The sequence below is a fragment of the Penicillium cataractarum genome, assembly GCF_028827025.1.
Source record: "Penicillium cataractarum strain IBT 29864 chromosome Unknown utg000010l, whole genome shotgun sequence".
Classification (NCBI taxonomy): Eukaryota; Fungi; Ascomycota; class Eurotiomycetes; order Eurotiales; family Aspergillaceae; genus Penicillium; species Penicillium cataractarum.
The window spans coordinates 1,267,539-1,293,492 of NW_026622746.1; the positions used below are offsets into that span (position 1 = coordinate 1,267,539).

The following is a 25,954-nucleotide window of genomic DNA, read 5'->3' on the forward strand; positions in this document are numbered from 1 at the left end:
AGGCTGGCTTAGGTAGGCGGAGCACTTCCGGGCTGTACTAGAGATGACTAAGGTGCCGGGAGTGTTAACTAAGGTAGGTAGGTCCCCGGCTTACCGTTATTATGAGAGATTTGGCGTGGCATTGACGATCTCGCAGTATCTAGAGCGTTTGATAACCACGGCAGTATTAAATATAGATAGATACGACGACTCGAAGAAGGTAGTCTTTATTGTCTGAACACATCATCCGCCTGTTTAGATCTGAACATTACTCTTAGTTGCTAAAATTCATTTCAACTCAACCCTACGATCACATCATGTATCACAACATGTATATTTTTACTGAACGCCATGGGAAACTCTCATAGTTATGGCTTGGGTTCGAGTCACATGACTCCGTGATAAAATCATCGAGAGCGTACTGTCGAACACAGATGGAGCATAATACCGCTAGACCAAAAATGCTCCCTGGGCGACATTCTTAGTCATACGGGCTGTTTCTTGTTCCGACACGTACTGGCTGCCTCAGGCCGTTGCACCGTTCCGCTTGGAGAGTCCCCGCGTGCACTTTGTCGCCAAACCTTCCACTAAAATACTCGAGATTGGATGATCAGACACAAGTACCGATTTTGGAACTTGACGAGTAGAAATTCCTCAAAAACAATGAGCTCTAGCTCATTCATTCCCGAAACCACCAAGCCTTCCGACTTCGAAGACTTCCATGATGCTCTGCAAGGTGGGCTTAATACATATGATATCCTTTTGACTTTGACCGATCGGACAACTCACTATACTCCTAGGAGTAGGATCAGTGGGTATGGCCTCAATATTGAGAGCTTCCTCTCCCGAGGGCACAGCTACCTATGGCCCTTTCGCCGCTCAACACACGACAGTATCTGGTCTGATAGACGGCCAGTTTCTTAACTCTGAGGTCCAATCCGCTTCGGCGCCCGACTGGTTTACTCATTCCCTGGACAAAGATACCCAATCATGGTCCATGCCAAGCTCACTGGACCAGGATCTAAACTTCTCTGCGATGTCTGCGTTCCCAATATCATTTTCTACGCCACTAGGGGAGTCCTGGACAGAACAAAACCCAGCCACCGATTCTCCAGTCCCTCCCCTAGCCATATCTCAGACACATCAGAATCAAGCCCAAGTGGTAAGTATTAATTCACCTGTCGGTCTTCCTAGAAGAAGGAGCCGCTACGATATCAAGAAATTTGGGCGGAAGACGGACGCAAGGCCTATCCCCATCCATGCACCTACTTTTGACCCCTTGCAACGATGGCACGACTCCCCACCCGAAGATGAGCCAGCATCTATGTCTGCTATCATCCAGGCTGTGAACAGGTCGGAGAACATCAGCTCCGAATCCCCTCTGACTGGAGGACAACCAACAGCGACTCCTGATTCCTTTTCGCACTACCGCCGACCTGTTTCTGTGGCTAGTTCCAACAGCGGAAATAGTGTATCATCTTGGCATTCCTCTGGCTCAAGGCAGTCAGCATCGGCGAGAAACCCCCTGGCAGCGCAATCATACGATGATCGTCCTTCACGTGTCCAGAAGAGTACGAACTTGGCAAGAAACTCAACCATATCTAGTCAACGTCGAGTCTTCCCCTGCACGTTTTGCTGCGATACATTCAAAACCAAGCATGATTGGTCCCGACACGAGAGAACTCTTCATCTGAACCTAGGGGGTTGGGTATGTGCCCCTGATGGAGGGGCCCCAGTTTCCCCGAGCACCGGAAGGAGACATTGTGCTTTTTGCTCTTGTCTAGACCCATCCCCTGAACACCTCGCCCAGCACAATTATACGCAATGCTGTCGCACATTTAGACGGAAGGATCACCTTGTACAACATCTCCGGCTTGTCCACCGCCTCGATATATTGCCTCTTATTGATACATGGAAAATACCCGAGCCGGTTATAGCTTCACGCTGTGGCTTCTGTGATTGCCGTTTAAATGACTGGAACGAAAGGGTCGAGCATCTAGCAGCACACTTTCGTGAAGGCCTGACGATGAATGAGTGGCGGGGAGATCACGATTTCCCTCCATCCATCGCCGGAATGCTCACCAATTCTCTACCTCCCTATCTTATTTCGTCGGAATCAAAAACCGTGGTGCCCTTTTCGGCGACGAATGCTAGCGTTCAAGATCATTTGGCTCAGATCTCGCGACGAGCGCAAGCGGTGGAAGATGAGGCTCAGTTGACATCTTCGTTTCAGCATCTTCAGGCCACCGGTGAAAGGCCATTGGGCACATTCACGGAGCTTTTAACTCAACATCTTGGTCGGTATGCACGGCAACAGATGATACTAGGTGTTGTTCCCACCGATGAAATGTTCCAAGACCAAGCGAGGCGTCTATTATATGACTCCGAAGATTCATGGAATCAAACGATCGCAGATAATCCAGAGTGGATCGCTTCCTTCAGGCAGCAGCATGATTCGCAATTTGACATATTGCATGACCACGATACCACGGACCCTGAGAGTGGAATAGATCTCTCTTATCCGCGGGTGTAGGTCGTGCGGAGCATGGACTTTGGAATTCTATGTACACAGAGCAGAAACTCTCAACAATTATACCTACTCATCCGTAACCTCACACGCCCATGTGTTTTCCTCGTAACCAAACATGATATCTTTCATCCATTGGCGCATCATTGACACATGGGGAACGCTCTCTTCGGGAATATTTATCCCAGCCTCCCCATATTGGACATGGACAACGGGCTGCATGAAGCAGGCAGTGCCGACAACAAACGCACTCAACAGACTTCCATCACGGGAGGCATTCTGAAGATCAGAGACAGTGAGCATAATCTCGAGTACCTCTAAAGGTTCGCATCCGTAGTTAGAACGTGCTGTCTCGACAAATCTCTCCATTGCCAAGTCCAGGATACTCTGTCTGGTGACTCCCGCTAGGATAAGATGATCCGTCAATGGAGGAGTGACAAGCTGTAGTTTTCCTTCGTAATTCCGCCAGATAGTGAAGAAATTTGCGGAACCAGCCTCCGTAATGTATCCCTCCGATCCGAACAACCATAGAACCTGGTCAAAGCCACGCCTCCGAGCTTCACCTTGCATCGGTAAGGAAGGAGCATAGTTGCCACTGATCTTAGCGGATCCAGTACCACCTGGCCAAGAGCGAACTGCATCCTCGTCGCTGCACGGTAGGCGGAGGCCCTTGGATGGACCGGTAGAAGCTGGCCAATATGACAGCAGGATGACCAATAACGCCTCACCAGGTACCTGAAAGCCCAGGCTCGAATCCGATCCGATCAGAGTCGGGCGAATATAAAGGGACTCGCCGTGGCGGCCTTTTGGAAGCCATTTAGGGCCGTCGACCTCACAGAGCTTCTTGATCAGGCTTAACAGTTCTTCCGGATTGAACTCGGGGAGGCAGACGCGTCGGGCCGAGGCCACCATGCGTGCACAGTTATATTCCGGTCGGAAAAGGCGAAGCTTGTCATCAAATCCACGATGCACCTTGAGGCCTTCGAAGCAAGAAGTGGAATAGTGCAAGACACTAGCTGTCGGCGACAAGGAGATTGGAGCGAAAGGGACCATCTCCGGATCATCCCAGCCGTGCTGAGTTGTCCAGCAAGCAACAATCATATGATCAGTGCATACTCTGTGAGCAAGAAGATCCTCCGAATCGGGTGAGGGAACGGGTTTCAGCTTCGTAGTGAGGCTCAATTTGAGTCGAGATGCCTTGAGGGCGTTGGTAGTGGACCGGCCTGTAGCAGTGTCTATTTGTTGGAATGCTGTTGGGAGGAAGTCATTCGGATCGTAGGATTGTTCGGCCATTTTTTTGGTGATGTAACTGGAACGTATCAATTAGAATGAAGATATTTGAGGATGTACATATCTTCAAGGGTACACAGTATGGATTTTATATATATCGATTTTTGGGCTATTTATGATCAGGGCGCAGGCTTTGTGCATTAGAAGAGATTCACCCTCGACTAAAGTGTCAAAAGATTTAGCCAAAATGCATGGCGTGTGCTATGACTAGGATCTGTATGTCTGGAAATGATGACTGAGGACTAAAACACTGGAAACTCCGCGGATCGCCCCACAGGGCGCGGTGGATCCACGCCCACGCCCACGCCCTAGTCTTGGAGACTGCGGCCCGAGGTCATTTTATGTCTACGTATAGTATGATAGTACATTCCTCGGTTGGTTCATCGCTCTCCCGATGGAATATTCTACCCATTTCTGAGCCAGAAAAAAAAAAGGTAAAATGGTGGCAAGAGATAACCATTGGGCACATATATATCTTGTCCGTAATCAGCCCGTAAAAGAATACCGATCTAGATTTGCAGACTGGTCAGTACGCTCATTTATAGCCGCATATCATGTGTTCTATCACTTCCTCGATTGCCGCTCTACGGCCTCGCGTGCATGTTATCGGTCTTGGGAGCATTGGTACATTCGCCGCCCATTCCATTTCAGAAATCCCTTCTGGACCGACCGTCACGCTCCTCTTACACCGAAAATCACTCCTGCTAGCGTACCGCTTGGCTAATAGCCAAATACAATTTGAGTCAAGAGATGGGAAGAAGATCACTTCACATGAATACGATCTTGAGACCTTCTTCGATGGCCAATGGCATAGCAAGCTGTCAGGTTCTCAAAAGGACGATAGCTGGAAGGTGAATCGAGAACCGATCAGCAATCTTATTGTCTGCGTAAAGGCAACCCAAACAGTATTGGCTATTCGATCGCTTGCGGGTCGCCTGAATCGCGATTCGAACATCTTATTCCTCCAAAATGGCGCTGGTATGATCGATGCCATCAACGAACAATTATTCTCGGACCCAAACTCTCGTCCGAATTATCTTATCGGTGTGATCTCTCATGGCGTGACGCTCAACACGTCCTTCGACATCACACACACTGGATTTTCTGCAACTTCGATAGGAGCTGTTCCTCGTGGCTCGGTTGACACTGGGACAATTCCCAACTCGCAATCAAGATATATGCTAGAAACTCTCCCTCGGTCGACCACATTAAACGCTACCTCGTACTGTTACACCGACATTCTCCAAATTCAACTCGAAAAGCTTGCGGTGAATGCATTCTGCAATCCAATCTGCGCCCTCAATGATGCGAGAAACGAGTTCTTATTCACAGTACCAGAGTTGAGGCGGGCTATCCTCCAGGAGATCTCACAAGTCGTTCTGTCCCTTCCAGAATTAAAGGGGGTTGCGGGCGTCGAGGAAAGATTCTCCGTGGAGAGGTTGGAATCGACCGTCAACATGATCATCACAAAGACGTCTCAAACTACCTGCTCTATGGTATGGGATCTTCGAGCTAGAAGGGAGACTGAGATCAATTTCATCAATGGATCATGGAGTCGAATGGGTCTGAAAGTTGGGGTAAAGACACCTGTGAATGATGAGCTGGTGAGAAAAGTGCTAGACCGGGGTTCAAACCATTGATCTAAAGAGCCACATAATTCAGCATGACCAAAAGACGATTGCCATCCTATTTTAGTATAGATATGATCAATTTCAAGAGGGTATAGTTACTTTTCCCGTGGGTCAAATTCCTATCAGACGGTTATCTTGCTAAATATCCATGTAGTTGGTAAGACATAATCAAAAAAGAATTCTATCTCATGGCGGCAACATACGTACGGCCAAGAGTACTGTCTATGTCTGACCGAATCTTTGGTGATGGCGGGTAGAAATGTACTATGATGATAGAAAATGATATCCTAAGACCCAAAGGAGTGGTCGACACTAGAAAGCCAGCTACATACTCCGACTCGGGCTTTTCTCGGGATTGAAGCTCTGGATTCTTGAGATTTAAGTGGACAGGAAATTTAGCTTTTCCTCGGCTCCATCACACCCTGCAGCGGGAATCCATGAAAACTTTCAACCACAGAACGTTAGAGTGAGCGAGTGAGCGATATAATTTTTTTTTTCATGTTTCTCCCTAGCAGCAAGTGAGGTCTAGGAGCTGCCGAGACAAAACTATGGGAATTAAAAGAAGTTGTGGCCAAGTCAGTGGATTAGACATCGATTGTGGCGGCGATTGTGTGTACCCGCAATTTGTCACGCACCAAACTACTATACTTTACACAAAGTCGCGCCACACTGTAGCACTCCACACTGTAGAACTCGATAATTGATACTCTGGATCTTGTTTCTATTCTATTGGATTGTTTAAATTTCACTTCAGCCTCATACGACACGTCAAGTTTCTAGATGGAGGTAGCCAGGTAAGAATTCTGATCTATGGATATCTCAACCACGGGATCTTTGTCTCTGTAGAAATACGTGACAGGCCCATGGTAGTATGAATACGAATTAAAGATGATCGAAAGGCTGCCTAGACACGAGTCAAGAAATACAGGTAGGCAGCCTTCTTCATATCATCAATCTTCTCACATTCGACGACCTTTTCGTCATTGAAGAGTACCCATGACGGAGAGTCTTCGCCTGCCAAAGATTTGCGGATAAAGGCCACATAATGACTGTAGCATGTTAGATCAACAAATCCACATCGAGCGATAAAGAGAAACTTACCCTGCGTGAACAGATGAGCCTTTATGACACACGATAGACCGTAGTTGATACCGAGCAGGCAAGGTGTCGTATCCGAATGGGCCTTGTTGAGTTCGAGCGGGACCGTCGTTTTCACTCTCCATCTCATCGTCACCATCATCGGGATGGGTAAACACCCAATCCACAGCCCGGTTAACATCGCCATCAGTGGCAGCGAGAGCCCGCCGAGCACGAGAGGCATCAATCCCCATCTCACCTAGTTGGGCGATTTTGGACTCATCCTGTTCCACGGCCTTGGCCCCGCCGGCAGATTGATCCAGCACTAGAGGTTCATCGATATCTGGATCCTCCATGTGGGCAAAGAGCCAATTCATAGCAGCCTCCGGGTCAGAATTGCCAGTTGCGTGGAGAGCCTTTTCACACCGTGGTACGGGGAAACCCATAGCCAAAAGTTGATCAAGGACCTCCGGGTTGGGTACAAACTTTGCGCTTTCTTTAACCTCCGGAAGAAGTTCTTCATTGGGGTCATGCGCTCCAGTCAGGTATGGACCAAAGTCCATTGGCTCATCGCTGACGATAACAGGGATATCTAACTTTGTCGGTACCCACTTGACCAGCTCAAAGCGACGGGCATTGACAGCAAGCTCTTGGGGTAGAGTCTTGAATGTGGACCGCTTGGAAAACCCGGCTTGACTCTCGCATGCTGGACAAGTAAGCTCAACAACTTCCTCCGCAGTGAAGATGTCCAAGCACTCGGACAATGTCACCGATTCGAACTGATCTTTTTCGCCTGAGATACGACGTGCGGGCACTGCCACGGAAATATTGTCCTGTTCATCTACCTTGTAACGAACTTTCTTACACCCGAGGCATTGTAGGCGCTGCTCAACCTCAAATCGGAAGTTTTCCACGGGGTTGGCCAGGTCATCAGTGTGCTTCGAAAGGCTGACGGATTTGAACAGATGTAATAAAAATTCAAATGCATCTTGTTGCCTCATTGTGGCAAACTCCGGGTGACCTTGCCCAACGAGATACTTGAACATAGCTGGCATTAACCCCTTTTGATGAGATGAAGAGGGGTGGACTTCTGACGCGGCAGCAGATGCAATAACACGGGGATCTGGTCGAGAGTACCGGCCAGAGAGAAGGCCATCTGCAAGTTTCCTCAACTGGGTCTCGATATCTTGTGCTGGGACCTGGCAGACCGGCGGTTCCTCAGATGGGCGGTAGTATCGGCTCTGGAAGCCCTGAGTGGAGAAAATGCACTGCATCACACTAGAAAGATAGCAGCTATTTCCGAGGTTGGCTAATCCCGTGAAACCAGGGCCGTAAACCGGCACAAGCTCACGACCATCCTCGGTGGTCATGGAAAAGTCCCATTGCAAGTTATGCTCAACCTGCATTTCCATCAAACTTTTCTCTGTCTTCTCGCGTCCGGCCAAATAGATCCCCCAATGAGCAAGATGACTGGCAAGTTCTGGGTCCGTCCGTTCCTCATTACATTTGTAACAGTAAATGTCAGCGGACCCCTCTGCCGTGATTGATCCTAGTTTGACAGCAACAGCGTGGGATGTAGCGTCAGCGTGGGCAAGTGCATGGGAGTTTCCCTGAGCTCCTCCAAACTGGCTCCGCCCACACGCGGTATTACCACACTCCAAGCAAAGCCAAAGATTTTCTCGCAAGTCGCACGCTGTGCACTGGCTGGAATCTGCAGATTTTGATTAGTATTCCTTCCATGTTCCAGGGCCAGAATGGGGCAATACCTTTAGATTCTGCGTCGACAACATCATCTTGGACCAGACACAATGTATGCTCGCAAGGTACAAATTCTTGCTCCCAGGCCTTGACTTCTTCTCTCTTTGAGAAAGTCATTGCAGTCATGATACCCTCGATCACTGCAGGCAGGGTTCCGGTTGTCTTGTCCACATTTTCCCGAGGGCACGCATAGCACACCACCGAGGTCGCGATATCATAACGGTCTTCGTCCGTCTCGGCAGCGATAGCAAGTTTCGAAATTTTGGGGGGAGGTTCATCGCGCTGCAGCCATATAAATGAAAGTTAGAAAGCTGTTGTGACAGGAGGCTAGGGTAGAAGGCGGGGATTTAGCATTACCTGCACTTGCTTCGGGGTTCGCCGAATATTCAGCGCTAGCGCATGCCCGTAGCGCTTGAAGTGAAGCAAGGCGTGATCTCTGTCCCCAGCACAGCCTCCGTTGAAGCAATGAAGGCATACATTGAGACCGGCGGCATCGTCCTTGGAACCGTTAGTACCAGGATTATTTCCGGAGAAAATGGACTGGGCTGCGGAGATAAAAGATACATACGATCGAATCAAAGCACTGAGTGCAATCCTCTCGATAAACAGCCTGGGTAGGCCCTGGTGGGCTGAGATCTAGCTCTCAAAATTAGCGGATGACTCTCACGAGGGTCTGCACTCCGCCGGATCTCACCAACCTGAAGCGCCTGAATGGACACAGGCCATTTTTGAGGGCCAATGACCGCGACCCAGAGAGAGACGGATAAGGAGGAAAGTGGATATCAGAAGCAGAACAGTAGGAAAAGTGGAGGACCTAAGGTGTACGAGCGACGAGTGACGAGGGACAACAGTAGAGCAAGTCAAGAAGACAAGAGAGAGAGCAGGAGCTGCTGGCGTGGGGCAGGCAATTACATAATGACGTGGGGTAGGTCCAGCCCCGGTGGCGGAAGAGAGGGTCACATGACTGACCACTTTACGCGTTATTTTCTGGCTCGTCTCGGAACGCGTCGCGGATCACACAACCTTCGACCACCTCATCGCTGAGCATCTCTTTCCCCCATACCCCTGTGGATCTCCCATCTGGCCCTTTGACAAAAATTCTGTGCCAGTAGAGTGTGTATCAGGACCTTCAACCGTCGATCATGGCATCAGATGCGGCGTCACAGATCACCGTTGGGGCTCTCGGGTAAGTCCTTCGATTCACCAAGAAGATTACGGGGCCCTCGCTGCGAGTGTAGCCCGTTTTATGGTGCAGAAGCTAAAATTGTACAGGGCCATCTTTGATGAAACCAAGCCCCAGGTCCGCGAGCCGATCGTTCAGTGTGTACAAGTCAAGCCTCTGCCACCGCAACCAAACCACCCAGAACGGTATCGAGCCGTCTTCAGTGACATTGCCAACTATGTCCAAACCATGCTTGCCACCCGTAAGGCTACCTATATTTGTCTCTCAAACTGTCACGGGCTTTTGTTAACATGTCGTGTTTTCTCTCTCAGAGGCCAACCACGTGGTGACCGAGGGATCTCTGCGCAAGGGATGTTTTGTTCGTCTTAAGTCCTTCCAAGCGAATTCGGTCAAGGGTAAAAAGTGAGCGTGCTCCTGGTGATAATCCAAGTGCTTTGTTTTTCCTCGGTTGGCTGACCGTCTGCAACCAGAATCCTGATCATCTTAGACTTGGAGGTCTTGAAGGAACTCGGCGAGGCAGAGAAGATCGGAGAGCCCAAGCCGCTCGAAATCAAGGCCGAGGATGACGAGAAGCCCCAGCCAACAACAATTTCTAGCAACGGGTTCTACGGATCCAAACCTCCCACTGCACCGGCACAGCAACCCAATCGAGCCCAACCCACGCGCGGCCCCTCTTCCTCTGCCCATGCCACCATCTACCCAATCGAGGCCATCTCTCCCTATTCCAATAAGTGGACAATCAAAGCTCGCTGCACGAACAAGTCAAGCATCAAAACTTGGCACAACAAAAATGGCGAGGGAAAATTGTTCAGTGTGAACTTGCTCGATGATAGCGGTGAAATTCGGGCTACCGGATTCAACGATCAGTGCGACATGTTGTATGACTTGTTCCAGGAAGGTGGTGTGTACTACATTTCTAGCCCTTGTCGAGTCCAGATTGCCAAGAAGCAGTTCTCAAACGTCAACAATGACTATGAACTTACGTTTGAGAGGGACACTTTGGTCGAGAAGGTAAGTGCAGAATGCCGCTTGGCACCCAAGCAACATGCCGTGGAATATTAGTTGACCCGTATTCGTTACAGGCCGAGGACCAGAATGATGTTCCTCAAATTCGCTTCAACTTTACCACTATCGGTGATTTGCAATCAGTGGAGAAGGATACCACCACCGATGTCATTGGAATTCTCAAGGAGATTGGCGAAACATCCCAGATTGTGTCCAAGGGAACTGGCAAACCTTATGATAAGCGTGAGCTGAACTTGGTTGACAACACTGGATATTCTGTTCGCTTGACTATTTGGGGTGCGAGCGCAGTCAACTTCAATGTCGCCCCAGAGTCCGTTGTCGCCTTCAAGGGAGTCAAGGTCTCCGACTTTGGTGGGCGGAGTTTGAGCTTGCTGAGCTCCGGCTCGATGGCTGTTGACCCGGATATTGGAGAAGCCCACCGACTAAAGGGCTGGTATGATGCACAGGGAAGAACGGAAGCGTTCACTTCCCACGCATCACTCTCCGGCGCCACAAACTCTAACATGAAGGCGGATCCCTTCAAAACCATTGCACAGGTCCGTGAGGAACAGTTGGGCATGTCTGACCAAGTGGACTACTTCTCTCTCAAAGCAACCGTTGTTTTCATTCGACAGGAATCTACTTGGTGCTACCCCGCCTGTCTCTCCGAAGGCTGCAACAAGAAGGTGACAGAGTTGGATGTTGGCCAGTGGCGATGCGAAATGTGTGACAAGACTCATCCACGACCGGAATATCGGTACATCATGCCGATTAGTGTTAGCGATCATACGGGCCAGCTCTGGCTCAGCTGCTTCGATGACACTGGACGATTGATCATGGGCACTTCCGCGGATAACCTCATGCAACTCCGCGAGGATGATAATGATGCATTCCAGGCAGTGTTCCACGAGGCGAACTGCCGCACATGGAGCTTCCGGTGCCGAGCTAAGATTGACACGTTTGGTGAACAACAACGGTAAGCAGTCGCAACTAATCATTGGGGACAAACCAAGCTGACAGCTAGTTAGGGTTCGATACCAAGTCTCGTCCGCCAAGGCCATCAACTATTCCGAAGAAGCTTCTCGTTTGGCAGAAATCATCAACTCTTACAGCCTGGACTAGCAAGTCCATACGATCGGCACTTTGTTACCTTGACATGATTATCTGGCAGAATTTTATTCCCCAAACTAAATGTTGTTCTGAGTGTTTTTGAGTGGGACCCCGTGTTATTGTCGTTATGATCTATTTTCCATAAGCTATCATGAGTCTTTTGCCAAGGAACTTTTCTGGACTAAATTGTAAATGCGATCTTTGTGCTAAAAGCTCTGATCAGAGTGTCTTGACTAGCTTGATGATACACTTGAGTTGGTAGATACAAGGTCGACTATCATATCATAGTGACCTTCGTTAGAGGAACACCGCATGACATTCTAAAAGTCGGCATTGGATTTGAAAGTATTGTCTTTAAAGCAACAACTGGATCAACAACTGGACTCCCTTCCCCAACGCTGTCCTTCCCAGACTACAGTTTTCCCACCGATAATTCCCGGGGCTCTGGTAGCTTAAATAGCCTCAAAGGCCTTGACTGCATTTTCAGCTGTCACATGGGCACTGGCGGGATTGGCGCCGGTAACAATCTGCCCATCGGTAATCGAAAAGGCATCCCAGGGACCAGGAGGAGAGATATCTAAAGAGCAGCAAGTCAGTATCTGTCATTAATCTTGAATGTCTTAGGAAGCCTCACAGGTTGCTCCACAGGAGGCGGCCGAAGCCTCGATGGTCTGTTTGTTCCATCCTTGAATAACCTCCAGGATACCGTGTTCCTCCTCGCCGCGGTTTGTAAATCCGGTCACTCGGCGGGTCGCAATAATGGACTTGCCAGTGGCGGGGTCAATAATTCCCGGGAAGATAGCACCACCGTGGCATCTAATCAATTTGGGGATAACGTCAGCGCATGACCTCCATAATAATCCGGAACATTAGACTATACATACACGGCAGACACGATACCACCCGCGGTGAAGATCTTGGCCGCAATATTCTGCAGTCCCTTGGCATCCGGATAGTCGATCAGAGATGCATGTCCTGCCGAGGCAAAGAACAGGCCATACTAGCCCCAAAATGTCAGCAAGGCCTCCTCTAAAAAACGGTAATTCCTACTAACGTTGGCTGGGTTAATATCGCTTGGCTTCAACAAGTTATCCAACTTGGAACGGAATTCACTCGAGTGATCCTCCCACACAGCTCGGTCGGCATCGTTCAGCCAGTCTTTCTGCTCCGAGAGCCAATCCGGTTGATAAGTTCCAGTCTCAGAGACGAGATCGACTTCAAAGCCAGCCTTGCGGAAGACCTGGAAAGGGTGCAGAGCTTCGGTAATGAAAAGGCCTATGGGGAATGTTTAGCTAGTGGAATCGCAGATAAAAGACAATTCAACCTACCAGTCTCTTTTCCATCCGGGTAGAGGACTGCATGGGCAGAGGTGATGGCAATGAGAGCTTTGCGCACAGGAGCCATGACGAATTGATTCGAGAGTAGTGAGTTTGAAAGAGTTGCTTTCAGATTTACGTCGATGTTTGTGATCGATGATGTTGTATAGCCATGTTTTGAGGGGGGGCGGTGATGATTCTTAAATACTTGAGATCGCCAGTACTTTAAAGGTAAAATATTAAGAGCTCTTAATCCGGCGAAGACAATCCCGTAAGCGCCGTCAATTGGTCGAAAGACCTAGAAGAATGAACGGAAGCGCCGATTAGCAGGGACGAGGCCCAAGTCCGACGGAGTTTCGCCCCAATTATTCCCATAGGGCTTAGGATAATGTCATCTCGAAGATATAATTATGCCGAGCTCCACTTTTGCTATGTCAACTTCTCGAAAAGTCTCCGAAGGTGGTCGGACACCGCACTGCTGGGGCGATTGGACAATGCTAATACTTGAATAGGGAGAGCTGGAACTTACCTCGGCCACTTACTGTATGAATATGTTGGAGAAGTAGATTGGCGGTATGACGAAGCGAAAAACCGCGTATATGACCAGTCCAAATTTTCGCGTCAATGCCCCAGCGGCAGCTATCATTAATCGAACTTTGCTCTAGCGACTACTAGCCTATCTGCATTCAAGTCTTTTGGGGAGAAGTATTTTTCTATGGTGCTCTGCAAAAAGCAGTCAAATTTAGGCTATATCTGATTACACCAGTTAAAACCGCCGGCCACGCCACTACATCGAAATACATCATCATGACTCCTTGTTAAACTCTAGATTTCTTAATTGAATGCGGGGCGAGATTAAGGTTTTGATGACCAACTCCGACGGAGATCCCAGTGGATTATTAAGGCAAGCCCCCGGAGGTTGGGTTGTTCCGACTCCTGTAGGTGCGCCTACTACATACTGTACAGTACTATAGATCTGATCTCACACTGAAATTGTAAGCAAGTTGAATTCTGTCGACTTCTATCCTAACACAATCCACTACCGACCCTAGGGGATTGTGATTCCTAAAATGGCTTTTTCCAGGGACGCAAACAAGTCATGGATAGAATGTCTCTGATAATTGTTGAGAAATTAGAGCAGTTGTCATTCTGTTCACATGTTTCGTTCAGTTGTTAGTTCCAGCGACGCATTCAAGGGATTTGTATATTGAATCCGATATAGTCTCAAGGCATCAACTGATTATTGAGCACTTGATATGGCCTAGAACCAACACTCTTTTCGCGTTTAAATAGTAATATATGGCTCCAATATGTATGGTATTTCTTAATGCTCATGCTTTAGTCTAAAAATGGTTGCACATCCGGGTTACTAGACCACAACCATAGCTGACTAGCATCGGCGAAGCTAGGATCAACAAAGTATGGGTTACCTCCCGTCCACGTTACTCCAGCTGCCGAGTCCATCGAAAGCAAATCTAGGTCGGGGCCCATTGAAAAGCCCGTTCCATCAAATACCCCATCCCCGATCCCGTTTGGATCAGATATCGAGGGTTCTATATTCATAGACAGGAAAATCAATGAGAATGGATCATAATAGAGTGTTCAAGAACCTAGTTACCTTGGAAATTCAGAAGGGTTTCCGGCAGAACCGTCGAATTTGCCTCATCGAGCGGATTATCTTCAGACTCTCTTGATTCGTATTTATTCGCGTTCTGTTCACCGATTTGAATTTCATCTTCGCCCGTGGTTTGCGCGATAGATGGAGAGGATACCGTCTTATCACCCCGAATCAAAGAGTGTTCGGAGCGCAACAGGACCGTCACCAAATCTTCGAGAATTTTCACACTCTGCGCCGAAAGCAGGTGTTCATTCAGGACGGGATCGTGTTGGAAACGTAGAATGTTCATAACACCATTCTTTGCAGCTTCACTGGTAGCTGATAGAGGCTCTGAAATCGCAAAAGCGCATAGAACTACACCGGCAGTGAACAGGCATATTCCGACGTGCATGGCAGCATGTGTTTTCCCGCATGCGTGCAGCACATGGCTATAGTCGTTCAATTCGGATGTTCGAAGTGCGGACTGAAAAAGTTGCTTTCGGGACAGAGCGGACTTTGGTAGATCATCAGGCAAGTGATCCGTATTAGAGACTCGAGAGCCGGACCCGAAAGAAAGGCTGCGATGGAGAATGATTTGGATGTTGTCGTATGTCAGCTGAAGGGCCAGTGCTTGCATCTGCAACAAGGACGGGGTGTCCTGTGTACTTTTGCCCTTGTAGCTCTCTAGGCGTAACTTCTCAGGCAATTGTCTTTGCCACGAGGTAAGCTGGGCATGGATGCTCTGGACTGACTCAAGCCGATTTGTTTGTAGTCTTCGCGCTAAAAATCGGCCGACGATACGATACAATCTAAACTTCCATCGATGGTAGTCTAGTTGTGCCGTTTGTCGATGCGGTTCTTCCTTGTTGGTCTTGATATCTGATACCGTATTCACATCGCAGTCAGAATCGTCGATACTGCAGGGCCGTCCAAATGCTATTGCCGCATATCTAACAAACACCTTTGATGTGAGTAAGGGTAGGCGATAGGTGGATTAGACAAGAACAGACTTATCGAAAACCTCCAGCGCTAACCATGAACGCCGACGGGATTCTAAACGAGCCGCCGAGATCCCCGTAAGTGTGCCTTCTCGATGTAGCCGGAGAACCTGGGCAATCTTAATTCCGCTTCCAAGGATTCCAAGCCCGGCAGTTGGACGACCGTTGAAAAGATGGAAACTCCCTAGAAGAACGCAGATTTGTACGGCCTCTTCATCAGCTGAGCTAATAATTCTCAAAAATTGCTGTTCAACCCGTACGAGGATATCTTTCGACAGCTGCCGCATGTGGGATCGTTCGTGGGGCTCTCTTCTTCCGAGTGATGAATAATGAGCTCCCAGACCCAAAACAAGTAATGTAATCCAAAGATTGTTGTTATCTTCAAGTGATGGCACATGGGTCGAGGTCATCAATTCTTCGTATCGTTGTCGGAAGTCCTCTTCGTAAAAGACCTAGCCAAAGATGCATCAACTTAGTGCACCTTATGCGATCACATGGATATCGAAGTACCATCATAAACCAGTCAACGGTCGAGAAAAATGTGTCGACCAGGTAATCTAGAGTCTGCTTTGATGGGAAGGATATCCCAACAGCATCTCGCCACGGCATACTTGGTGATGGAAACGAGATTGGCAATTTCTTGCCTCCTGGTAAAGCCGAAGTGTCATATTCGACACCGATGACCAGTTTTTGTCCCGAGCCCAACTAGAAACATTTTAGATTGCTGCTTAAAATTACCATCCACAACCAGGGTCCTCAAACTTACTCTGGTGCTCACATCCATGATACTGCTTTCAGGAAGGATAACCGGCTCCTCCTCTTGGGTTGAGATTTTGGATGAAAATGGCCCGTTGATGATCTGAGGGTCCGAATTGCGCGGGTATGCTGTCCCAGATCCATGTCGAGGGATACATGGCACGCCTGCGCGATGGCATAAATGACATGGTCGGGTGGGATCACACTAGTGACAACCCGGGGTGAAAGAGTTAGTATCCATCTAGGGCTTCTTCCAGCTAACCATAAAGATGACACACCCCCAATTTCCGCTGATGGCATCTCTCACAGGCCGACGACACTTTTTGGCGCTTTCGAGGGGCATACATCTTTCGTGAGAGTTGGAGAATGCAAGTCCGTCGGAGTGGAGGAGGGGGCAAATGTCCTTGCGGAAGGGAGCACAAGAAGGCGATCGGAGGTGTTCCGTCGGGATTGTAGATGGAAGTTGCTTAGATATTTACGGGGAATTGGTAGAAATACCTCGACAAGACTCGAGAAACGAGAACTAATAATAATGCTAAAATACCAACGTCGCAGGCTTAACTTCTTATACGACTGGAGACTGACACTATGGGGACTTGGCGCACGGACCAGTTCCATACAATCCCTCAAAGGCGGAGCTGGCGGTGGGTATGGGCATTACTTTTTTTTCCCGATGAATTTTTTTAATTCCGCCCCGGGGTTTTCGCGTTTGGCAATTGGCACTCCAGTCCAATTCTCATTCATTACCCTAGAGACTTGCCGAAAAGTCTCCTTTTTTTGAAATCCAGTTTACCTGTTTGCGACTGTGTCAGACGTGACATCACAGCACTTCACCATGGCCAAGAGAACTCACAATACCGAGTCAACAGAGTTGCGCCCATCGAAAAAGTCCAAGTCCGACGATAAGCACTCGGAGAAGAAAGAAAAGAAGGACAAGAAGGACAAGAAGGAAAAGAAGAATGGTGTCGACCAAGTGACCGGCAGTTCATCCGATGAGCAGACTGGCTATACCCAGGCTTCGGCGCTCACTGATCTGCCCCAGTCTCAGATCGATCAATTCCTTGAGGAAAAGGTCATCAAGATCACCGATTCGTCCACAGAGCCTATGCCGCAGTTCCGCCCGATCATTTCCTTCGATTACCTCCCGCCCTGCGACACGGATCTGTACGCTCCATTGAAGGCATTCCCTGCCCCGTCCCCCATCCAAGCCGCTACCTGGCCCCTTCTCTTCGCTGGTCGTGATGTGATCGGTATCGCAGAGACTGGCAGTGGCAAGACCCTTGGCTTTGGCTTGCCCTGTCTCAAGAAGCTCTTGGATTCTAAGCGGTCCAGGAAGCCTTATCACCCCGCCGCTGTGATCATCTCGCCCACCCGCGAGCTTGCGATGCAAATCTATGATCAGCTCGTCAAGTTCTCTCACGTGGCCAAGGCCGACGTGACATGCATTTACGGAGGTGTCGGCAAGGATGAGCAACGGGTGGCTCTTAAGACTGCTGCGATTGTGGTCGCAACCCCCGGTCGTCTGAAGGATCTCCAGAATGACGAGTCCGTCGACCTCAGCAAGGTCAAGTACCTGGTCTTGGACGAGGCTGACCGCATGCTGGACAAGGGTTTCGAGCAGGATATCAAGGATATCATCGCGCCCATGCCAGTCTCCAGGAGACAAACAGTCATGTTCACGGCCACATGGCCTCGATCGGTCCGAGACCTCGCTGCCACCTTCATGAGCTCCCCAGTCACCGTGACCATTGGCGGTGACCCCTCTGCGGATCCCCGTGCCAACACCAGAATCAAGCAAGAGGTCGAAGTTATGGACGGCCGCGATAAAGAAAACCGATTGATCCAACTACTCAGTCGGTCCCAGAAAGGCCAGAACCCGGAAAAGGTCCTGGTCTTCTGTCTCTACAAGAAGGAGGCGATGCGAATTGAGAGATTGATCAAGATGAAGGGCTTCAAGGTCGCTGGTATCCACGGTGATTTGAACCAGTCCGATCGATTCCGCAACCTTGACGCTTTCAAGACCGGTGCTGCTACCGTTCTCGTTGCCACTGATGTCGCGGCCCGAGGTCTGGATATTCCCGCAGTCAAGTTGGTTATCAACGTTACCTTCCCTCTTACCGTTGAGGACTACGTGCATCGCATTGGACGAACCGGTCGAGCCGGAGCGAACGGTCATGCCATCACATTGTTCACTGAACAAGATAAGGCACTTTCTGGCGGGTAAGTCATAAACATGGAGAGAAAATCTATGCGTTGTTTATATTCTTTTCAAGTTCGTTTACTGACTTCATCTCAACAGCCTGATCAACGTCCTTAAGGCTGCTAAGCAGGATGTGCCAGAGTCCTTGTTGAAGTTCGGCACCACTGTCAAGAAGAAGCAGCACGACGCATATGGTGCTTTCTTCAAGGACATTGGCACCGACAAGAAGGCGACCAAGATTACATTCGATGACTAAGTATGAGACTGAGGGTGGATATTTCACAACTCGATACAAGGTTTATTCGGATTTCGTCCTTTTTGAGCGGGAAGATATGACTTGCCGCAATTTCGCCAACTGCTCTGCCACGTATTGTTTCTCCATATAGAGCCTGTTTTTTGTTATTTTTTTCTTAGTACCCGGTGTCCAAAAAGCGCAGGCAGTTGGTTTTTGACTTACACTAAAAGCCCATAGACACCACTGAACAAAATTGCTGGCATGATACCCCCACTAGGCTCCAACATTCCCTGCTTAGCCACGATTGTGGTTGCAATGGCCCCGAAGATATAAGTAATAGGACGCATGCTCACTTCGCTGACACGTATGCCATCTCCATGTCGGTAGAGATAGGTTCGAATGAAGGTATAGCTCCACAGAGTTCGGACTGCCATATTGACAATATTGGCTAGAACAAGTCCATATGCACCCATGGAGCCAACCTCCAGGAACAAGTAGGCCGCCAGGGCGTAGCAGGTAGAGAACGCACCCATCCAAACAGTTTGATTTCGGATCTCTCGGGCGTTAGCCGCTGACGACACGAACGCTTCAGTGATGCCATTAAATGCCAAAAATGGGATGTAATAACAATAGAGTGACAGCAGATCGCCCACTTTGGTCGATGCCCACTGTCGTCCGCCCAATATACGAAGCACCTGTGGAACCATCAAAGGGCCCAATGGAAAGATGAGAATCGAAAGAACTTGGTAAGCGCGGAGGATGTCGATCAAATGCTCTTTTGCGGCACGGACTTGAGTCTCGTTCCGCTTGCCTTTCTCGTCAGGGCTAAGCAGGGTTGAGAACAAATTTCGGCTGCTTTCTTCCAGAGGCTGGAATATGATACGGGCAACAAGGCCTCCGTAATTTGCAGCCAATGAGTAAATTCCTTGATCTTCCAAGGTAGACAGGGCGGCGAGCATCATTGCATCACCTTGAGTGAGGAGATGCTTCACCAAAGATTGGAGGAAGACACTAGCAGCCAGCGACATAATTGGGCGGGGGAATAGCTCCCAAAGATATTCCGAAGGGTTACTAGAGGTGGTTAATGACGATATCTTGGCTTTTACATATGGAGCATCCTTACCTGGATCGGATTTTAGAGAGAAGAAATGTGAAACGCCTCTCGTTGGCCTTTCCAAACATGGTCCAGCAATAGCCACAGATAAGAGCAATGGAATAACTCAGATGACCTAGGGCAAAAGGTAGAGCACCGGCAGGCTGGTTGATGCGAGAGGCACATAGAAAGCTTGAGCAAGTAACGAGGCTGCGCAGAAATGCTGCCGGCATTTCCACCGCTGCTCGCTTCTCATACCACATGCGTTGCTGAATTACCGCAAAGAAAGGCTCAATGCAAAGCTCCAATAGCGAAGCAAATCCTGTCACGGCCACACTTGTCTTGAAAAACGGGATATCTGCTGCTTGTACAGGAGCAAGATACTGATAAAGCGAGGTGACAAGTATCGTGAAGGGCAAGCCAAGACACAGACTCAAATAGGACACATTCACCACCGACTGAGATGAAACAGCCAGCTGGTCCTGAGAAGAAGGGCCATCCGTTTTCGAGTCATTCTTGATCTCTGGTGGTGATGTTGACACTGGTGTCAGGGGTTGTCTTTGGATAGCCAGGCGGATGCTTTCCCTAGAGAAATACAAGATTGTAACTTGATAAAGCTCCAATTGAGCAGCAATTCCCAGAACAATTGGTGATAGGGTTCGTAATATTAGCTGATTGGAGGCAAAGGTGAAAATCCTCGATGCCAGTTGAATCATGATCAAGAACGTTGTGCCTGTGGCAGAAGAGGCCAGCATGTTACCCATGCGGGCTTCGGTGGGTTGTGACATGACGGCTTGTCCACCGGATCGCTCTCCTTTTGTTGCGCAGGGAGAATAGATAGGGACCGTCCCTCTTTCTTATTTCCCTTTTTAGTCTCTCTCGAACTGTAGGCCAGAGCTTAGATGGCTAGAGAGCTGATTATAGTTGATGGTTGAGTGGTTCAGTTGCTCGAGGGCGGTCAAAAGGTGCAGATTGAGGGAAAGTGCTTCGATGTGATGAGCGAATGTCCAAACCATTCTAACATACCAATTTAATTTATGGCTAGAGAAAAGCAGATATTTCAGATGGAAATGGTATCCTAGCAGTATTCATATACCTGATTCCATTAAAATACTTGACAAAAGCGAAGGAACACTACGTGTTTACTTGTACATGCTGGGCAGGAACTCTTATACCACACCACACCACAGAGGGACTATACTCTATGGGACCCCTCTAGGATTCGTGAGAGATCTGAAATGGATCAAATTCAAAGACAAAAGAGGCTCCAGAGACAGGCAAGCCGCCTATACAACATGCTCTTTGATCTACGGTGTACAAATATGGAATACAGTTTGTCGCCGGCGACAAGAGGTCTGAAGGCTATTGGTCGGTCCGGTCATGGTACTTCTCCTTGTCGAGACAAGAAGTCAGCCCAAATCCTTGCTGTGCGACCTTGGTCTGCTTGGTCCAAGAGTCGCAAGAGTTTGACCGTTTGCCGCGCGAATCATTTCCACCGTGCCAATGCCCCGAGGATTGGCCAAAATGCTCTTAGAATGGTGGGAGGTAGAACGGATAGCCACCGTTCTTGGTCTTGAACACGCTGAGCAGGAAGCTGTACGTGCCGAAGAGGACACCAGCCCAGATCAAAACAGCCACCTGCTGTCCCTTGACATCCTCCATGCGCGGAACCTTCAATGCAAGAGCAATGGTTGCGAATGAGAGGACAGCATCTGTACAGAAAACCATGGTTAGCAATCGAGAGTATGGGAAATGATACTCAAGGAAAGACTTCAACTTACAGATGGCAGCCACAATTTGGGTCTCCAAGCCAAACTGGTTCTGGAATCCACCAGCAAAGTAGCTGATTCCACCATTGCCGTCACCAGCCACGTAAGGGACCTTCCGAATGTGATTGAACATCTGACCGGAAGTGAATAGAAGAATGGCGATCAGGCTGACGGCGGCCCAGAGGTTGCGGTTCTGAATGATGGGCAACACGTAGGGTGAAAGCACCGTGAAGAGAGTGACGGCGCCCATGAGGATGGTAATCGCCGAAACGATGCGCATATAGTTGACGGGTCGAACCAACTCAGGCTTGGGGCCGTCAGGTAGGTGGCGGTTGATCCACGAGTAGAGCTGGTCGGCAGAGATTGGCCTGGGATTGCGAGGGCAGGTTAGTGTATAGTTCCCAGACAATTGTCCATCCGTCCGAACTTACCCAGTAAAGTCGAACCTCGCGGGCTCGGATTCCAACTTGGCGAAAGGTCCAACGGTAGGAGGGAACAGAAGGATGACGGGAGCGGTTTGAAGCATGAGCTGTTTTAATTTATGGAGGCTTCAATTAGCCATTGAGTTCTTCCCCGGTGTTACGAGAGTGTATTTCATCAAGAAAACTAACCTTTTGGAAGACAGCCTTGCCCTGATCGAAGTCAAGAGTACCAAAGACAACCTTCAGGTCATCCGGCTTGTTGCCCTTGTTCCAGCTCTTGGCAATGAGGTTCCATTCAGGATCAAATTCACGGCACATAGCGCAGCCATAGCGAACATCCATAGCCGTCAGAATAACGGCCGCATAATAATCTCGAGGGGCGTTCGTCAGCTCCTCGAAGGCGGCATTGTCCAGATCAACTGGTCCCGAGCGCGAGAGGGACTGATATTTTTGGAATGTGTCTTGAGTGGGTTTCGCGGCGAAGACGCCGGAAATGACCGAGAAGGAGAGGAGTAGCGTGGACCAGAGCTTCATGTTGGCATGTCAAGAGGAGCGTGGTGGGAGAAGATGGAAGCTTGGAGAGTCCACGCAGCTTGTCCCGATCCGCTCGGTCGACCTGAAAGGTGTCCCCATCCCGCAGGATTATGTAAGGTCCCCGCTCAATGCAGTGGATCTAAACACCGACGCGTGTTCTCCGTTCGCCGGCCCGATTTGCGACTAGCGACGAGCTGTTGAATTGAATAGATCGACGACCACTCACATTGTGGAATTTGATTACTCGAGAATCACCATGGCAGGTGCTTCAGAAGTGTCCCCGCTGGATGTATGTACTTGACCTTCTTTTGTTTTGCTCTCGAGACTAATCAAGCTAGTGCGAGTTGTCTATCAAGACAGTGCGTCTTGAGAAAGAATATGAAAAGGCAATCGCGGACTCGGCGCGTCTTTTGGACACCGAGCGAGACCGCGTGCGACGGATGGAGTATCTGCTCCTTCAATTCGAGCGCGATGCCCTACAAGCGAAGCTCGACCAAGCCAACGACCGGATACATGGATTGACACAGGCCGAGTCCGAGGCGCGTCTTCAATTGGATGAAGCTTTCCAAGAAATCGATCACCTAGACCAGTCTGTCCAAGCGTCATCCAGCGAGATCCAGAGGCTGACGGTGAGTTGCTGCCCTATTATGGGAGTCATTCTAGTATCACTATGCTAATTATCTTATCTACAATAGGAAGAGCTTTCAACACGTAATAATACCTCAACCGGCTATAGCACCCTACAAACGGAGAAGATGCAGCTTTCCCGAGAGTTATCCAACACCAAGTCAAAACTAGAGCGGCTACAGACTCAGAATACCTCCCACCAGGCTACGGTGGCCGAGAAACAGGCAATGGAGCGGCAACTGAACTCGGTGGAACTTCAACTGGAAAACGAAAAGAATTCGCACGAGCGGGCGCGAGCGAAGAGCTCCGAACAAGCGACACAGATCACGAGCCTTTCATCCAAGATTGAAGAGCTCCAAAATGAACTCGTAAGAGAGCAACGAGCAAATAAACAACGCGAACGAGACGATCAACAGCAGAATGGGGGATGGGAGAAAGAACGATCGGTACTGGAGGGAAAGATTGAAACGCTACGCAAGCAACTCCGATCGACCAAGGACAAACTCCACGAGGCCCAGCAAGACTTGCTGCAACGGCACATCATCGCTCGCGGTAACGAAGTGGAAGGCGCCGAAGCAGGGTCGCGAAGAGTTCCCCTCCAGCGTCCGGGACCCAGCGCAGAGTCTCATGGCGTTGGTATGACCATCGCAACGCCGGGAGCTGTGAGGGTACAGGAAAAGCCGAAGAGGCAATCCGCGCTGCCGGGCGACAAGTCAGCATTTTCCATTACTCCATTCCTGAACCGCACTGGCCCCGCGCCTCGTGATACTCCGATCAGCTCCGACGTGGATGAAGATGAAGTCAAGCAAGCAAGGAAAGAAAGTCGGGCTGCGATGCGTAAACCTAGCGCCGTTGATGAACCGAATGATGGAAATTCCTCCCCGGGCGAGCAGCCGCCCCCTAAAGCGAAATTAGCCGCAGCGAAGCCACGGGCACGAGCTGCAAAACCTGGCACATCAAAAGGTGCACATGATTCGAACCAACCAGCGAGCCGTCCCACCAGTAAAGTTCCCCTCAAGGCACCCGAGGAACCATTGAATGATCCTCCCCCAGAGCAAGGACAGGCGAAGACTAAGAGGCGGAAACTCGGGGCTCAGCGAGAGCGTAGCCTGTTTGAAGATGAGGATGAGGATGATATCCTTGGCCTCCGCAAGCCTCGAAAGTTGGCTCTTGGTGGTGGGCGACAGTCGGTGCTTGCGGCGCCTCTGTCCACTTCCTCGGGAGGAGATATACTAGCTCGTGGTGGGGGATTTGGTGCAGCTAGGGCATTTTCACCTTTGAAACGAGATCGTATGCGATAGAGTCAGTAAGACTCAACGAAGACATCGATACGATAGTCTTGATCTTCCGTGTATATAGTGGACTACGAAATCCCTAAGCTTCAGATCGCAAGAAACTTCAAGCCCATCCTATCAGTCACAAGTCGAGCTATAAACCAAGAGATGATACCTGAGCCACCACAAAAGATAATTCAAGTTACACGTCAGAAGACCTTTAAAAAGATAGAGTCCAAACTTCCGCTGTATACTCCACAGTCCCCACCCGCTAGGCGGAGTCGCGTGACGTTCGCGTTCTGCCGGCAGAACATTTCCCTTTTGCTTCATCCACGGTTCTTCTCCATGAGATCATCTTCAAAAGTTAACGTCATGTTTGGTCTCTTCTCCATCCGGCCTCGAGCCATTGGGAGCTCCGGACTGTTTAATCAGATCCGGAAAGCCTCATCCAAGCGCTGGCAGGCCCGTCAACAGAAGGATCAATTTACAAGAGAGGCAGCAGTGCAAGGCTTGAAAAGCCGAGCTGCGTTCAAGTTGTTACAGGTACGGAGCACTATGATTTCCCCAGGGGTCATACTCTACAATGCACACGCTGTATCTTCTAAGGAATGAGATTCTAATGAAAGCAGATAGATGAAAAGTACCGGATATTCCGGCGAGGACAAACCATTGTCGACTTGGTATGCTCTTGAAGTCCTCAAGACTGGTCAGGGGAAAAGACAGCGAGACTAACACGACAACCTCGACCAGGGTTATGCGCCAGGATCATGGTCACAGGTAAAACTTCCAATCTCTTCATAGATATATGCATTCAGGTGGATTAATGCAATCATCTAGGTAGCCGTAAGCCGGACACAACCGAATGGTCGAGTACTCGGCGTGGACATCATTCCCGCACAACCACCAAAAGGAGTCTCCACAATCCAAGGAAACTTCCTTGCGCCTGAAATCCAAGAATACATCCAAGACTTCTTGCGCAACCCGAACCGGGGTCGACCCCGCCAGCCCGGGGCCATCGACGATGCCAGTTCCAGCCTGCTTGAGCCAGCCGACGTAGCAGAAGCCGATGCAGCACGACCCGACGATGCGAAAATGGAAAGGACGGTGGATGTGGTTCTCAGCGATATGTCTGCTCCCTGGTATCAGACATCCGGTTTTTGGAAACGAAGTCTAAGTAATCCCTATCACAGGATGATGAACACCAGCGGAAATAACTTTAGAGATCACGCTGGGAGTATGGTAAGTTTCACCCTGACTCAGGTGCCTGCTTCCTAGAGCGGACCTGCCAACTCTGCGCAAACGTTGAACTAATTTTCTTTTCTCTTCGGAAAATAGGACCTTTGTAATGCTGCGTTACAATTCAGTTCCAAGGTCCTTAAAGCAGGCGGGCATTTTGTCTGTAAATTCTACCAGGGGGCGGAGGATAAGGAATTGGAGAAGCAGCTTAAAGATATGTTTCAAAGGGTTCATCGACTTAAACCTGAGTCATCACGCAGCGTACGCCTTGTCCATATTCCTCAAAACTCCACCGATCATCGACTAAACAAAAGAAATTGACAGGAATCCAAAGAGG

At 49.4% G+C, this 25,954-nt stretch overlaps 11 protein-coding genes across 11 annotated transcripts; 5 read left to right on the forward strand and 6 right to left on the reverse strand.

Annotated features, from left to right (window-relative positions):
* Positions 1-2,575: 2,575 nt before the first annotated feature.
* On the reverse strand, positions 2,576-3,799 carry N7496_012552 (Aminotransferase class IV; the record flags this gene model as incomplete). The annotated part of the gene is made up of 1 exon (XM_056705465.1): positions 2,576-3,799. The coding sequence occupies one exon, from the start codon at positions 3,797-3,799 to the stop codon at positions 2,576-2,578; it is 1,224 nt and encodes a 407-aa protein (XP_056549363.1).
* A 551-nt stretch (positions 3,800-4,350) lies between these two features.
* Positions 4,351-5,436, forward strand: N7496_012553 (Ketopantoate reductase ApbA/PanE; the record flags this gene model as incomplete). Its single annotated transcript, XM_056705466.1, has 1 exon — positions 4,351-5,436. One exon carries the CDS (start codon positions 4,351-4,353, stop codon positions 5,434-5,436), a length of 1,086 nt encoding a protein of 361 aa, XP_056549364.1.
* Positions 5,437-6,331: 895 nt separating this feature from the next.
* Positions 6,332-8,988, reverse strand: N7496_012554 (ubiquitin-specific protease UBP14; the record flags this gene model as incomplete). The annotated part of the gene is made up of 6 exons (XM_056705467.1): positions 6,332-6,476; positions 6,529-8,215; positions 8,271-8,544; positions 8,620-8,760; positions 8,831-8,898; positions 8,961-8,988. 6 exons carry the CDS (start codon positions 8,986-8,988, stop codon positions 6,332-6,334), a joined length of 2,343 nt encoding a protein of 780 aa, XP_056549365.1.
* A 416-nt stretch (positions 8,989-9,404) lies between these two features.
* N7496_012555 (replication factor A subunit protein RFA1) lies at positions 9,405-11,572 on the forward strand (the record flags this gene model as incomplete). The annotated part of the gene is made up of 6 exons (XM_056705468.1): positions 9,405-9,448; positions 9,535-9,686; positions 9,757-9,847; positions 9,916-10,456; positions 10,528-11,426; positions 11,479-11,572. The coding sequence occupies 6 exons, from the start codon at positions 9,405-9,407 to the stop codon at positions 11,570-11,572; spliced, it is 1,821 nt and encodes a 606-aa protein (XP_056549366.1).
* A 440-nt stretch (positions 11,573-12,012) lies between these two features.
* On the reverse strand, positions 12,013-12,964 carry N7496_012556 (class I glutamine amidotransferase-like protein; the record flags this gene model as incomplete). Its single annotated transcript, XM_056705469.1, has 5 exons — positions 12,013-12,137; positions 12,195-12,376; positions 12,445-12,560; positions 12,615-12,835; positions 12,889-12,964. 5 exons carry the CDS (start codon positions 12,962-12,964, stop codon positions 12,013-12,015), a joined length of 720 nt encoding a protein of 239 aa, XP_056549367.1.
* A 1,522-nt stretch (positions 12,965-14,486) lies between these two features.
* Positions 14,487-16,574, reverse strand: N7496_012557 (fungal specific transcription factor domain-containing protein; the record flags this gene model as incomplete). The annotated part of the gene is made up of 5 exons (XM_056705470.1): positions 14,487-15,390; positions 15,484-15,923; positions 15,982-16,176; positions 16,238-16,392; positions 16,535-16,574. The coding sequence occupies 5 exons, from the start codon at positions 16,572-16,574 to the stop codon at positions 14,487-14,489; spliced, it is 1,734 nt and encodes a 577-aa protein (XP_056549368.1).
* A 488-nt stretch (positions 16,575-17,062) lies between these two features.
* dbp3 (RNA-dependent ATPase DBP3) lies at positions 17,063-18,683 on the forward strand (the record flags this gene model as incomplete). Its single annotated transcript, XM_056705471.1, has 2 exons — positions 17,063-18,447; positions 18,527-18,683. The coding sequence occupies 2 exons, from the start codon at positions 17,063-17,065 to the stop codon at positions 18,681-18,683; spliced, it is 1,542 nt and encodes a 513-aa protein (XP_056549369.1).
* Positions 18,684-18,880: 197 nt separating this feature from the next.
* On the reverse strand, positions 18,881-20,543 carry N7496_012559 (oligosaccharide translocation protein RFT1; the record flags this gene model as incomplete). The annotated part of the gene is made up of 2 exons (XM_056705472.1): positions 18,881-19,733; positions 19,786-20,543. The coding sequence occupies 2 exons, from the start codon at positions 20,541-20,543 to the stop codon at positions 18,881-18,883; spliced, it is 1,611 nt and encodes a 536-aa protein (XP_056549370.1).
* A 742-nt stretch (positions 20,544-21,285) lies between these two features.
* Positions 21,286-22,480, reverse strand: N7496_012560 (OST3/OST6 family protein; the record flags this gene model as incomplete). The annotated part of the gene is made up of 4 exons (XM_056705473.1): positions 21,286-21,467; positions 21,537-21,892; positions 21,956-22,053; positions 22,136-22,480. The coding sequence occupies 4 exons, from the start codon at positions 22,478-22,480 to the stop codon at positions 21,286-21,288; spliced, it is 981 nt and encodes a 326-aa protein (XP_056549371.1).
* Positions 22,481-22,736: 256 nt separating this feature from the next.
* N7496_012561 (uncharacterized protein) lies at positions 22,737-24,408 on the forward strand (the record flags this gene model as incomplete). The annotated part of the gene is made up of 3 exons (XM_056705474.1): positions 22,737-22,769; positions 22,837-23,109; positions 23,176-24,408. 3 exons carry the CDS (start codon positions 22,737-22,739, stop codon positions 24,406-24,408), a joined length of 1,539 nt encoding a protein of 512 aa, XP_056549372.1.
* Positions 24,409-24,753: 345 nt separating this feature from the next.
* Positions 24,754-25,938, forward strand: N7496_012562 (uncharacterized protein; the record flags this gene model as incomplete). The annotated part of the gene is made up of 3 exons (XM_056705475.1): positions 24,754-24,924; positions 25,219-25,620; positions 25,717-25,938. The coding sequence occupies 3 exons, from the start codon at positions 24,754-24,756 to the stop codon at positions 25,936-25,938; spliced, it is 795 nt and encodes a 264-aa protein (XP_056549373.1).
* Positions 25,939-25,954: the final 16 nt, after the last annotated feature.